The following is a 15568-nucleotide window of genomic DNA, read 5'->3' on the forward strand; positions in this document are numbered from 1 at the left end:
AAGTGTCACGACCCTCAATACTGAGGATTGCGACGCAAGGAGGAGTAGACACATACATACATAGCCAATGTATGTAGGCCCGTATTCATAGTCACTTATTTCGCTCTACTCATGGAGTTCTCGTTTTATGAATGTAAATTGGATATAAATGTACCTTCGTGGAGCTCGGTCTTCATCCTTCGCATGTAGATACTTGAAGAAACTGCAGGAATCGCGTACCTCGGGGTTGATACCGATTTTTGCATTTCGAGCGCTCGATTTCGTGATGTCCCCTTTTAAATATCTCCACAACTGCCGATTTTTGAATTTCGACCACTCGATTTCGTGTATTTCGTTAAATAATATCTCCACTACTAGGCATTTAAATTCTACTAATAGAATTTAAATCGAGTGGTCAATACCAATAGATTCCAAATTTCGATCGCTCGTATTTCAAAAATTAGCATTTCGCCGTTTTCCACCGATTTTCGAGTGATGAAATCGAGCGATCGAAATTCAAAAATCGGCCATTGGGCATTTAACTCTTAAATGCATGTTTTTTTTTCTTGTTGCCGGAAATTAATATATGTATCACATAATTGTTTGCTGATCCTAGGAAAAATATTAAAAAAAATATATAGCATCGATTTTTACTGCGAAGTCAGTGTTGGAAGTTGCATAGGCTAAATCACATTTTATGTAAGTAAGTAAATTTATGTATAATTATTAGTAAGAGATATAGGAAAAATCTTACTGCCATCAGAAAGGTACACTATTTGTGATATTCCTATGATAAAGTCTTGAAATATAAAATGATTACAAACCCCGAAAAATGTGCCCAAAATCACATACTAAAAATCATCAACTTCCGGGTTTTTCCAAGTATTCCGACATTTCGTCTCACAAATGTTTTTTTTATAAATTATAATACTGATTAAATTTAAGTAAGAATTCGGAATTTGGATTAGTTTATTGAAATAATATACAGGAACAAATAGAATTTGTCTAATTAATAAAATTTTATAGTGATGTTGTGTAGACTGCATGCATCACTATGCATTTAAGGGTTAAATTCTACTAACAGAATTAAATGAAAACGAGTGATCAATCTAGTGAGATTCTTATTTCAAAATTATCAATTCGCCGTTTTCCGCAGACTTTCGAGTGATAAAATCGAGCGCTCGCAATTCAAAAATCGGCCCCTGTTGTTTTACCAGCCGGCCTAGCCAAGGTTACAATCGCTATCGCTTCGACAACGAAAAGCTTTATGTCTCTCTATCACTCTTCCATACTAGTGCGACGGTGACAGTTGCGTTTCGATCGCTACGGAGCGTAAGCGATTGGCATCTTGGCTACTACGCGGCCTGTTTCTCCCGTTCAACAGAGCGTGCAACAAATATTATATAAGTATTTTAACGTGTAGGTATTGCATTAAAGGGCTATAATAAAATTTCAATTTGGAGAAGACAACATATAAAATTGCTGAGGACCGTCTAGGTCAAGAACTCTCGTATTTGTATTGAATTCTTCCTTAAGTTTTTCACGATAATACTTACAAGACATTTTTATTTTGTATTTCCTTTCATGTCAGGTATTATTGCAATATTGATTGTTAAGATATCCGCTCCGTTGATTCCGGGTCTGAGCTCGAATTTATCCAGAGACTGCAATAATTCTAGACAACTTGTTTTCCGTCAGAGTGATAACAATGGGGTTTTTCGGATACCTAAGTAGAAAATAATATCCAACAGGAGTTTGTAGTGATTTAAAATTGCCGCATAATTGTACATATTATAAATTAATTACTGAATTAATCACTAGATGTCGCTTTTTAAAATGCAAACTAGCTAACGGTGTGTTTTCTTGAAACAAAGGAGTTAAAGGTCTATGTAGGGTCAAATTAGCTTCTTGGAGCCGCCGCCTTACAGTCCGCTTGCTGTTGTCATCCCTGCGGGTCTCTCGAAGTAGATTTTTCACTTCAACTGCAGTGAGATGCCGATTTCGGAGCATGGTTGTAACAATAAATCGATCTTCTCTAGCCGTAGTACATCTCGGTCTGCCGGTTCCTGGTCTTCTAAGGTTCTGCCCAGCGGGCTCAGCACGGTTCCATTTTTATCGACTATCTCTATGCGCGTCCCTTTCGCACTTACATACTTGTTAGAACGTGACAGGCATGGTGACAAGGGATAAAAACGTGACCGTGCTAAGCCACCAGTTTGTAGGAAACGTTCGAGGACTCGCTGCACCGTAGAAAGTGACACGCCTGTTCTTCTCGCTGTACATATATCTCTGACTTCTGCCTTCTTCTAACATAGTGATGATACATCTACATTCGTCTTGTGTTAGCGACATGATAGCAATTCAATAATGACGATAAAAGACAACAATGACTGCCTTTTATCATTGTGCTTTGACAGATTGAAAACAAAAGTGAGAAAACAAGCAAAAGTAAAACAATGAATTTGAATTTGGGACCTAATTCGACTTTTATTAATTCAAATTTTTTCACGCCACTGTTCGGAAATGTGGCAATAGATGGTCTAAAACCAAGCTGGAAAGTAGGCAATAGCTGTAGCACCTGAACCACCACTACTACAATGTTTCATTGTTATCATCATCTGTCATTGGTGACGGTTCGCTACAGCAATGAGTATCATTTAAAACATAAAAATCAATAAAAGGTCTTTTTTGGGGCAACTTTTTCCTTCAAAAATAAAATTAGGTTATTTATAGGACCAATTTCTTGTTAAAAAAAAAGAAATATCAAAACCATTCATTCATTCAGTCACTTTATTCGATTCACGGTTAAGGCGTTTTTTACTTTTGTAGCTGTTTGTGGTCTTTTAGCAAAAACGCTTCTAAGTTTAGAGTTGGTTTGAAGCATCAGAAAAACGCCTCTTAAAAGTGATAAAAAAAGTAAAAAACGCGGGATCGGAAAATACTTACTGAATTGGATAGTGTAAATTGTGTTTGACTAAAAATATAAGAAACACTTATCTACGCTCGCTATAAAAATGAGTTCTTCTAGTGAAGAAAATGATATTCTTACGCTAACGCCTACCGAAATTCAAGACACAGTACATGCAGTGGCTAGTAATTTGCTACCAAAGAAATCGCGGGCTAGTACTTATAGTTATGCAAATGATTTCTTATTTCCTCGCAGTAGTCGTGAAAAGCACTATGTAATGCCTCGGCCGAAAACGCTAAAGATGGACTCGTATTATTTGAGGGCCTCCACTTACGTGTCGGCCCTCAAACTCACTCGTCTATCTTTTAGCGGTTTTCCGTCCTCTCCTACAATGTACTATTTCCAGTTATCATGTAGAAATTGAAGGTTGAATTTAATACGGTATTAAATTCTCGTTAATATACAGAGTTAGTTTCATGCATATACATATACTAGTTGGAAAAATATAAAGGTTTTCGTCAGTGACCCGTATTATTTGACCGCTAGTGTATATTAGGAGGGATAAGTACATAATGATATATGAAAGCGGTTAAAAGTTGCCACGTTTTATCTCGCTCCTAATATTAATGGAATTACCTACTTCACCCCGCGGCGGCAGATTGGCTTGTTATTAATAGAATCTGAGTTCAATTATCTAAAATAAAGATGTACCTATAGCGGTATATGGGAGCTTGTCAATGTTTAGGAGGTTTATAAACGACTGCCAGATAGTACAGATACTTTTGGCATGGGGTCTATATTTTGAGTGTTTGAACACGACAACGGTGGGATAACGGATGATCGTTATCTATTAGGATTCCAGAAATCTAGAAAGATAAATAGTGTTTTCACCACACCAGCTCGGAAACGCTTACTTTGCACTTCAAAAACTGATAGCAAAGTTGCATTTTATTCACATATGAGGCAAAGTAATCAAATGCCAATTTTGAGTTGTTTTCTTATATGTTTGCTGGTAGAATTGACTTTTAAATGATGATTTTGGATGACAAATATTTAATAACATTCATTTGGATTTGATTTTGTTTGATATTTTACATTTAATATTTGTTTCGGGTTGGTGTGGTGAAAAATGTTGTGTTTCACTCGGGGGCAAATTTTATTTAACCCTCGTGGTTTGAAACCCTCGCAACGCTCAAGGTTCCATTTATTGAACCACTCGCTACGCTCGTGGTTCAATTTTGAAATCTTTCGCTTGATCGGGTATCAATATTAGCACGAGCGGTTAAACAACAACTTTGCCACCTTGTAAACAAATAACTATTATTGGATTGTGCTTTAAATGAGAAGTTCCTTCGCTGTCCACTTGAGAAAAACTTATTAGATGTGAGAAAATTATTTTATACTCTCGATATTTTTATAGAACTAAATAATAATCTTCAATTTTCTTGTTTCCTGCCTAATAGTACCTACACTGGAAAACGAACCATCCCGATAGTGAATGTTATAGAGTTAGATCAAGATAAGTCAGCAACGATTTTGATAGCACACGCAGTGCAAGTGTTATTTTAAGTTTGACGTTTAAAATAACTCTTGCACTGCGTAACTCTAGCTGGATCGACTTTTTGCCATCGTCTAGTTTATTAATTCGTGGCTATCGTCAACCGTTAGGCTGCGTTTCGACCAGTGTGCGAGGATGCGTTGCGAGGGAGGTTATTTCGAGAATCAATAGAATCACTGCACGCTGTGTGAGGAAAACAAATGAAGTGATTCTATTGGTTCTTAACAAACACGTCCCTCGCAACGCATGCTCGCACATCTCTGGTCGAAACGCAGCCTTCATAGCAGCGGTCGGCAACCAGCGGCCCGCGAACCTCTCACTTGCGGCCCGCGAGCCTCCCTGGCTATTTTGTATGTAATATTGACAAATGACAGTGTCTGATAAAGTCATGAATATTAACAAAGTGCGGCCCGCGTCCACTTCGTTAACTGCTAAGTGGCCCTTGGCTGCTAAAAGGTTGCCGACCGCTGCTTTATAGCGTTGAAACTACCGATAGGACTATACTATTTTTTTTAATTAACCACTTATTAAGATAAAAAAAACCGGGCAAGTGCGAATCGGACTCGCCCACCGAGGGTTCCGTACTTTTAGTATTTATTGTTATAGCGGCAACAGAAATTCATCATGTGTGAAAATCTTAACTGTCTGTCTGGTGACACAGACGGACGGACAGACAGACAGTGGAGTCTTAGGGTCTCCCCAGATATATCGACGCGCATTCGGCAAAAGCCGATAGGAAAGAGCTTTATGTCCACGCAATAAGAGCGAAAAAGCCGTCGACGCGTCGGCAGGCGCCGGCCGATGCGAGCCGAGCCGAACGACGACTTTTTCGCTCTTATTGCGCAGACATAAAGCTTTTTCCTATCGGCTTTTGCCGAATGCGCGTCGATATATCTGGGGAGACCCTTAGTAATAGGGCCCCGTTTTTACCCTTTGGGTACGGAACCCTAAAAATTCAACTACGCATTTTAAATTAATGTTTAATATCTATTACACGTAATCTGACAGACCCTTTACCTAATTAATTACAATGTACGGCAACCTTGGCAGTGCCGGACGCCAGATGTGTCGCCGCGGGCACCGAGACTATATGTCAAATCTGTCAAATTAGGTCGCCCAGTCTAGGCATTGATTACGTAATAGTTAATTACGATACACGTGCGAAAAATAGGAAATTCTCAACGAGTGACAAATTTTAAAACACGACCGAATGGACCGAAGGGCCGTGACAAAAAAATTGACGTATTTACTATTACTATTAGCTTAGCACCCATGCATTAGGGCTGATTTAAACGGCGCGCGAACTCGCATGCGATTTTAGTTACATTGCGGACTGTTGGTTACGACCAATTCAAACGACCGATCAAAAACCGCAATGTAATGAAACTCTCATGCGAGTTCGCGCGCCGTCTAAATCAGCCCTTAGTCTGTGCGGAAAAAGAAGAGTCGTAGAATGTATTGGATCGCATACATTTCACGACTTTTCTCTTTCCGCACAGACTCTACCGTATTTGTATGCAGGGGTGCTAAGCCAATACTTTTGTTGACTGTAGGTACTAGAGATGGATACGATAGAGGGAGGTGAAGAGGATGAGGAGGGGTGGAGGAGGTAGGGATGGAGGAAGGCAGGAAAGCCGAATGTCCTATCCATAGCTTTTTGCAAACAATTTTTAAATGCAAAAAATCATTGTACGAAATAATGAATTATATCTGTTTACACGCGATCTATAAACAAGATAAATCAACGACAACAGGCGTAGATCATCGATCACTGCTGTGGCGGTATCGTGCGCACTTGCGCTCGCGCAGATCCGGCCTCGTGACAACACTATACTTGTACTACAGGGATCTTATTCAGTTCACTATAAGAATTGGTTAATCTTTTTGCATTTTTGTGGTAAATTCGATTATAATGGCGAAATGTTTTCTTCTCAGAGAAGAAGATCAGACCGCGGCGAAATGAGCCCGGTTTTGTATGTCTTATATATCAGTCTACGGAAGATGACTCACGTTAGACCGGGCTGTGTTCGCGCCGGGGCTTCCGGCGCATCGTTTTCTAAGGAAAACATCACGTGATCGTCTATCATGACATAGGAAAATAAGCGCCGGAAGCTCCGGCCCGGACTCGGCCCGGTCTAACGTGAGTCATCCTTAATTCCTCTGGAATGAAGTAAAATAAGCATTTTTATAGTAAACTTTTAGCAAAACTCTGAATTAGATTCGCCAGTGCTAGCGGACCATCCGGAATACGCTTATAGGAAACGTGTACATATACAAGGTCGGAAATTTGAATTTATCTAGGCCCTAGATTCCAGGGCACTACGCACCGTAGGTACAGTCACGATTGTTCTCATTTTAACACTTAATTTACCTTTCTTCCACGAAAAGCTATTATACAAGGCTCAATTTGTAATCTATCTTAAGAGGGAAGAATAGCTTTGCGATAATTGCGATCCTAACGCAATAACGGCAGGTACTTTTTCTATGAAACTTTCATTTCGGAAGAAAACGGTTTCCTCTAACTAAATCTTAACAAATCACTTTGATTTTGATGTCGATCGCTTCAGCATAATATATTCCAGGTTTATAGGGTTAGTTTTATTTTGTATTGCAAACTTTGAAAAAACGACCCACAAATTTAGTTTTTCAGTGTGCAGTGTGTGTGATTACTAAAAATTCATAGAGAATGTAAAATATTTAGAAGTGGAAAAATATTTTCTCTTTTTGTATGGACAAGTACGTGGTAAAGTATTTTATTGGGTTCCCCTCATCTGGCATAATATTGTTTGTCAGAAATACACTTCGCATAACATGTATCGCAGAAACACTTTTAGTCGAATGATAATTTTGCATAATTATTATTTGGCATTACACTATTACTACGCATACAATACATTTTGCAGCATATTATTTAGCATAAGATTACTTTCGCCGACTTTAGTTTCAGCATAATTTTATGTACCATAATCATCCTGCAGCATACTCTTATTATGGCATAGTGATATTTTTCTGCTATTAGCAGAAAAGTGGGTTAAGTTTAGTAAGAATCGCGACCCCAACAAAATTAAACCTGTGCCAGAAAAGAAGGTTATATTAGGTTGAAACTACGGCCTCCTATAATAACGAACGGCTGCCGGAAAAGTAGGTTAGGTTAGGTTAGAACTGCGACCCCCTACAAAAACGAACAGCTGCCAGAAAAGTAGGTAGGTTAGGTTAGGTTAGAACTGCGACCTCATACAAAAACGAACGGCTGCGAGCAAAGTTGGTTAGGTTAGAACTGCGACCTCAACAAAAACGAACACATACCAGAAAAATATATTCAGGTTAGAGTTATTTCATTATCTTTTTGCCCGACGGTCTTTATACATAGTTACTGATTATTTTACCGTATATAAACACACTTTAAAAACTAGCAAACAGCAATGCCATAATAACTCTATTCGTCTGTATGTTACCTCTTCACGCTTAAACCGCTAAAGTGATTTAGGAGTAGATGGAATTTGGTATGCAGATAGTTTGAGACCCGTGGAAGGACATAGGGTAGTTTTATTAAATATTTAACACCATTCCTCGTAGACGAAGACTCAACTTGATAACTTTATGCCACCTAAATATTATGCAATATATTTATCTGCGAAAACAATTCGTTTAAAAGACTATTATAAACATCAACAGTATGCCAAAACATGGTTCTAGATTTTAAAACTGCGAAATGATTGTATGCTAAATGATATATGCGAAAGGTAATAAAGGTAACATTATGCAATACAAAAATATGTCAAAAACTTTCTGCAACACATTAGTAAACCTATTTTATTATTTCGGAGGCCCTTGCAGATACACGTCGACCCACATATGTCAGTGTCAAATGTGACGTTTCTTCAACAAAACGTCACTTTTGACACTGACACATCTAATACATATTGTTTTTAAATCTATTAATTGACGTATCTTAAAGCTCGAATCACTACAACAAATGTTCATATAAACTAGAAACCATTACCCTTCGTTTCTTCAGTCCTACCTACAGCCTACTTTTGCGTGACAATGATGTCAATTACCTAATTATGGTCACTTATGGATTATACCCTGTACTGTAATACTTACACGTCGCCTTATAGGTAACAATCGATACTGTATGCAAAATAGCTATCGATTTACATATTTATCTTTGTTTTATAAAGGTGTGCCGATATATTTGGCCACTTGGCCGTCACTATTTATTTGATGCTGACTAGGTACAAGTCATAGTCTGTACGGGAAGAGAAGAGTCGTAGAATGTATTGGATTGGATCCCATCCCATACATTTCACGACTCTTCTCTTTCCGTACAGACTCTCCAGGCGGTAGGGAACACCCGAGGGGAGTTGAAACAACTTCAATAGGGTATTTGACGACTCTTCTAATGCAAATCAGATTCTTTATCGAGATGTCAAAACGATTTAGCTACTATGGAGGGAATTTATATGAAACACTAGCATGTGACGTCACAATCAAATGACCTACTCTTTATAGTTTTATACGGGTTTTTAAATATAAATTATGTCTAAAAATACATAACTACTGTCTACGTTTCTCTATTAATATTTGTGTTTTATTCCATGCATGGTGTATATAATTTATTTTAAATATGTAGTACAGTCAAATACCCTATTTTGACACACTTTGTATTCCGTAATCCTCTTGACAAATAAGATTTCGTTATTGTTTATCTTTATGTCATTATTTCATTAATGATGCGACATGTTGTTGTATTGTAGAACGTTCGTTTATAGGTTTCAAAGATCACCATAATTTTTAGCCAGGCTACTTAACAAAAACCGTTTTGAACGATTCACGGTTAGTTTCACTAGAACTAGACGGAAGACGGTTCATATCATATCCCGGTCGATATGTCGGCGGCCGATCGTAAGATCAGGCATCAGGCAGATCAGATATCGTGAAATTCCTACGCATATCGTGAAACGTGAAAATCTTTGACTTGTTCCCTGAGTCGAAGGAGCCCCGCTACGCGGGGCTCCTATTTCTGGGCAGTTTGCCCTTCGGGCATCTGAAGCAACCTAACGAACCTATCCTACCTATATATTGGTTTAATGTGACTATCGTAAAAACATGACACAGGAACATTACGATCTGCCTGATCGTATTACGATCGGCCTACGACAGATATAAGTCTACTTAACAACATTTATCCTTTTGTAGAGTAATTTATGAAGTTTATAGCCTTTAAAGAAGTTTGTTAGGAAATATATCGATTAAGTGTGAAAATTGTAAAAGAAGTTTAATAGCATAGGTATGTAACATATGTAATTAACATTTCCGACACTTGATTTACCTATTCATTAAATCATAAAGTTTGTAGATAGTAACAATTCCATTTTCCTCTCTGTTTAGTTTTTCCGACATTTGACTTTGAATTTACCTATTAATTAAATCATAAAGTTTGTAGATAAAGTCGGACCAAAAAAGTCTGCAGCGGATTTGATAGCCCACGCAGTGCAAGTGTCATATATACGTCATAATTTCATAGAAGTTTGACGTTTAGTATAACACTTTCACTACGTGGGCTATCAAATCCGCTGCAGACTATTCTTGGTCTGACTCTAGTAACAATTCCATTTTCCTCTCTGTTTAGATTGTCCGTACGTTACGCTAATTATCAGTACACACTGGACATAGGGTAAACAAAAACAGTCTTATGTCTTAGCACTAAGGCTAACAAATTGTCAGTTAGAGTGGCACGTATGTATGTCAGCTATATCGAATGTCGCCCCAATAACTTGTGTCTACGTTCGATCATAGAGTAATATAAGTAAAGAAAGACTGGTAACTGCATACATCAATTTTCTTACCAAAACGCGAGTTATTTCGTAGTCGATATCCAGCGTCAAGTAGCGAAATGTATCAGTAGGTACTGCTAGTCGACAATTGATGTCGCGATGAACGAAAACTATAATGCTTAACAATTTTCTGTTAATATTATAACCAGATTAACCGGAACTCTATTTTCTACTCGTTCTGCTTATAATATCAGTTGTAAATTGTTTCAGCAGTACATTTTTTGTCAGTAGCGACACTTGTGACATCTGGAGTCAAGTAGCGGTACTGATAATTCCACTATTTGACGTTAGATGTCGACTACGAAATAACTCGCGTTTTGGTAAGAAAACTTATGATAGTTACCACTCTTTCTTTACTTATCTCTCTATGGTTCGATCAACGCATGAGAAAGCTTTAGTACAGTCGACGTCAAAGATATGTTTACACTTTTGCACCTTATGCCTTTGTAATAAGGCGAAAAATGTAAACATATCTTTGACGTCGACTGTACAAGACAGTGTTTCTCAAGGGCATTGTATTAAATTTCATAGATGACTGCGAACCTCTTTGTCCAGGTTCATTTTCCGTTACCTGTTACCTGTGTGTGTCAGCGGACCCTATAAATTGACCAGCGAACCCTAGGACCGTTTCGGACCTCTAGAATAATTAATTTTAGGTACGGGGAAATCTGAGATAGCGTCCCAATGGCTGCACTGCGTTTGATATAGGTATATGTACATATCATATGTGTTTGCCATATTGTCACTGTTATATTGTAAAATTGAATTGCTTACCTATTTCGAAGATATACATACACGAGTATGTATATTATTACTGATTTATAGTTAGTGTTTCGTCACTGTTTCGTTACTGCGACGATGGCAATAAGTCTAGAACTTAGGAACCAAATTAAACCTAACACAACACTTGCAACATTTTCTCTTAATATGCCCATTGGGTCGTTTTCGTCCCGCTAGCAAAAACTGCACTTCCCGCTAGCACTGCCAATATTTATTTGAAATTGTTAGGAGAAAAATTCTGAACATACAGGGTGGCTAAAAAACAGGGGCGTATTTACCCTAGGGCCATCCGGGCCATGGCCCGGGGCGCCAACCTCCAAGGGCGGCATATGCCAACCCCCAGGGGCGGCATGCCGGCCCTGGCGGATTGCATTTTGTTTTTCTTCCTTAACTTCTGGGGCGACGAAACGTATTGGCCCTGGGCGCCAAATTTCAAAATACGCCCCTGCTAAAAAATAAGTACATTCCCGTTGCCAGGGAGGTTTTGGGATTATACTGAGCAACTTTTACTATGGAACCAACCCTGGTCCCGCGAAAAAAAATTTGGCTGTTTCATACATTTTGGCTGGTCCATTTTCTATGGGAGGGCAATTTTTTTTTCTCGATTTCGGGGTTTGTCTCATAGTAAAAGTTGGTCAGTATAATCCCAAAACCTTACTGGCAATGGGAATGCAGTTATTTTTTAGCTACCGTGTATAGGTAGGTATATTAACTAATTTTAAAATAACAAAAAGTCCCTTCCCACAGCAAACGCTATACATATAATATCTGCTATAAAATGTGTGTGAATGAGGAAATAAAATTTGCAGTCGCCATGCGATTTATTTTCTCGTCCATGCATTTCCTACACAGTCGGCGGCTCGGTGGAATCTGTAGAAATTCTTCGCATCCCATGTTCCGCATCGTGGCAATGACTGGTGCGCTGTCAAGCTCCAAAATATAGGTACAGCGTGTCACAAATAAATAGAGTACCTACCTTAAACTTGTTTAACATTGCCTACCACCAAATAATCCTTTCTTGAATCTCTAGAAATTCTTCATTGCGTGAAGTGGGTTAGGTTATTAATGTTATTATGTTGAGTCAGTCAGTCAGTCAGTGAGAAAAATACCGATTTTTAGATGTTTGTATCTTAATAACCAGTTGAGCTATATTTATGAAATTTGGGGTTCCAATTAAAGGTCTTAATAAATAAACCAAATTTCATACTACGAGTTACGTAGGGGTCAATAGTAAAATGTAACAGAATAAAATACGTAATATTTTTGAGAATAGATATATAGCCGATCAAACATCTTTGTCAGTTGAAAAAGACGCTAAATTCAAATTGTCTTTAATAGGACGATAACCCTTAACGCCTAAATTTTTTTAATTCTCCGCTTTTTTCCACTGACGGAAATGGATTGACACACTTATAGTGAATAATTAATTGACATTGGGAAAACTCGGAAATGCCTATGAATTATCATAATAAGTGTTGTATTTATTATGAATCTGTCGTTAAGCTTTTAGTAAATGTCAAATGTTAAAATTTGATGATTATCTGATAAAAGAACGATACACAAACTTGCAAACTTAGTTGATTTTATTTGTAACTTGTTTTTTATTGCCCATTTGTACACCGTTTAAGGAAATATAAACACATTTTAGTGCCATCCAGTCTTCCGAAAACAATTATAAATAGGAAACCACAAATACAAAGTTCGATCCGGCCTAGTCTAGGGTTACCAGATACAAATTTAGAATTTCCTGACAAAATTCCTGATTTCCGAATATTTTTCCTGACATTCAAAGACAGGGGGGGGGGGGGTAGTCCGATTAAACAAGATGTTTTACCTACATTATTTTTTATCACAGAGGCAGAGAATACTTCTTATTATACTGTTATCTTTGCAAATGCGAAAATTAGACATGATTTCGATTTCTAAAATATCTATGTATGTATGCTTGAGTAAAGATTTGTTAATTAATCATTACGAAGTTATTGATAAGTTGAGTGGATCTCATTTATTCTTTTTTTACAGTGTTTTTGGATTTTTAAGTAAATAAAAAGGTACTTTATAAAAAAAGTCTATCAATTCAAAAAAATCCTGACAGTTTCGTGTTCCGTCCCCATTCCTGACAAAAGGCCAAAATTCCTGACATGTCAGGAAAATTCCTGTCATCTGGTAACCCTAGCCTAGTCGGTAGTGACCATACCTGTGAAGCCTACGGACCCTATGGTCCTGGGTTCGAAACCCGGTCCAATATGAGTGATGAGAAATTTGTTTCTGAGTCGTACTCGTACGTGTTTTCTATGTAGGTATTTGTGTATGTATAATGTGCGAGTACGAGCGAGATGCTTAGAAAGTACTTAACCTTTTCGACGCCGTGTCAAACACAAAAGCTGTCACGCGGACGCCACGTCACCGAAGTGTCAAAACTGAAATTGAACTTTATGCATATGCACGTCTATGTTGCTCTGTGGTCTGTGACAGATTAATCAGTCTTTGGCGTTGAACCTGCGGTGCGTATATATCGGTCATTGGCGTCCAAAAGGTTAAGTTACGCAGTCACTAGCGGATCAGTGTCAAACTGGTGGCCATTCAGGAATTACTGCGTAAGCGCGTAGATACCTTTGTCGCCTTTGACGCGTAAATTATGAAGTTAAAATCAAGTAATATAAAACTATATCACATATAGATTAAAAATTGGGGTACAAGTTGGACAGCAACTGATATACTTAATATACTGAATTAAGTATACAGTAAATAAATTGGTTTATTAGTTGGTTAATTAATTGGTCCCGTATTGAGGGCGCCACTGGACGATCGATATAGTCTTAACAGTAACACTATCCTCTAACTTAATAAGTCCAGTGCGCCCTATCCTTGCCAGCGCATATTACAGCCTAAACACTGTACTAACAGACTGATCATCGATGTACCTTATTATCTTCCCAATAAGGCTCACAAACCATCAGTGAATAATTTCTACGACGGTGCACAGCCTACCTTTAATACCGTGTTATTATCGGCCCGCGCGCAGTCCCAGCTCCGCCGCGCCCGACACCGGAGCGCTCGCCGCGCCGCCAAAGGTCATAAGTCGAATACGAAGTTTGCCCTTTGGATTTTTAATATGCCGGAGTATAGTGGTGAGTTTTGGCACTTTAGTAATTGTGTGCGCCAAAAAGTATGAATTTATATATGAAGGAATTATTTGTACAAAAACAACATAACTATCGTAGTTCGCCCCGAACTGAGAACTCGCGGTTCGCCAAAAAGATACATTGAATGCAGTGCTAGGTACTTAGTCGTCAAAGGATTGCAAGATCTGTGAAGCCCTTAATTGATAAATTTAAGTCACCATAGAGATTAAAATAAACTGTATCTGTAGTAAGTAATCTTTCTTGTCAAATGTAAAATATGTACTAGACTAGAAATGTTTATTTTATTTCGTTTTTATCTTGCTAATTATTTTAAAAGCTTAAATTAAAAACCGGCCAAGTGCGAGTCGGACTCGCGTTTCTAGGGTTCCGTACATAAGTCCGACTCACGCTTGACTGCACATTTCTAATAGGTTTTCCTGTCATGTATATAGGGAATGCAATCTCGCACCAAGATTGGCGATTCGAGATGTCGCACGAAAAATCTAAATCGAGATTGGGTGTTTCGAGATCTCGACCGTCACACTTTCGAGATCGAGATTAATCTCGACGAGATCGAGATTTGACAAAGTAATTAAAAATGTGTTATTTTGACCAAAAATCTTTAAGAATTCCGTATATACTACTTATTTAGAGAATGTCATGTTATATTTTGCAGATAAAAACACCGGTCAAGTGCGAGTCGGACTCGCGTTCCGAGGGTTCCGTACATAAGTCCGACTCACGCTTGACTGCACAATTCTAATAGGTTTCCTGTCATCTATAGGTAAAGTAATATTTAGTGTATTTTTTTCAAAATTTTTTACTCAGTAGTTTCAGAGATAAAGGGGGGAATGGTCGGACAGACAGACAGACGCACGAGTGATCCTATAAGGGTTCCGTTTTTTTCTTTTTGAAGTACGGAACCCTAAAAACGAGAAATATATATGTAGATGATGAATGAAAAAGTGTTAATAATTCTTTTTAATTATACCTAATTGTAAGCAAAGGCAGTACCATGCTCAGTTGATATTTTTGTCAAGCACTCAGCAACTTTAAAAAAAAAGTAGGGTACACGAGCAATAATCATAAATAATTGTGACTAAGTTCGCCCGATTCTTCCGCACAGAGCGAGCCACAGTGCTTTTATCGTCATCTAAAGCCGGCCGTACACAATAACACTGCATGAACAACATGAATCTAAGGTCAAAAAGATTACTCAAAACAAAGTAATTCACACGGATCAATCTTTCAATCTCGTTCGTGATCTCGAAAATATTAATCAAGATCTCGACCGAGATTGCTAAAATCGAGATTTCCTGTCAACGAGATTTAATCTCGAAAATGCGTGCGAGATCTTGCGAGATCTCGAAATTGCGAG

General features: G+C 38.0%; 1 protein-coding gene across 4 annotated transcripts in view; it reads left to right on the forward strand.

Moving 5' to 3' along the window:
- LOC134804093 (beta-alanyl-dopamine/carcinine hydrolase) overlaps positions 1 to 15568 on the forward strand; it is a 78325-nt gene that overhangs the window by 49273 nt on the left and 13484 nt on the right. Inside the window, exon 1 of one of the 4 annotated variants that reach the window (XM_063777022.1) lies at positions 14099 to 14196. The exons of the other annotated variants lie outside the window; for them this stretch is intronic. Within the exon in view, the coding sequence (XP_063633092.1) occupies positions 14181 to 14196 (16 nt within the window). The 5' untranslated portion in view covers positions 14099 to 14180. Of the gene's footprint in view, positions 1 to 14098; positions 14197 to 15568 lie in introns of those variants that run through there. 4 annotated transcript variants of the gene reach the window in all.

Source organism: Cydia splendana, chromosome Z, assembly GCF_910591565.1.
Source record: "Cydia splendana chromosome Z, ilCydSple1.2, whole genome shotgun sequence".
In the NCBI taxonomy this organism is placed as follows: Eukaryota; Metazoa; Arthropoda; class Insecta; order Lepidoptera; family Tortricidae; genus Cydia; species Cydia splendana.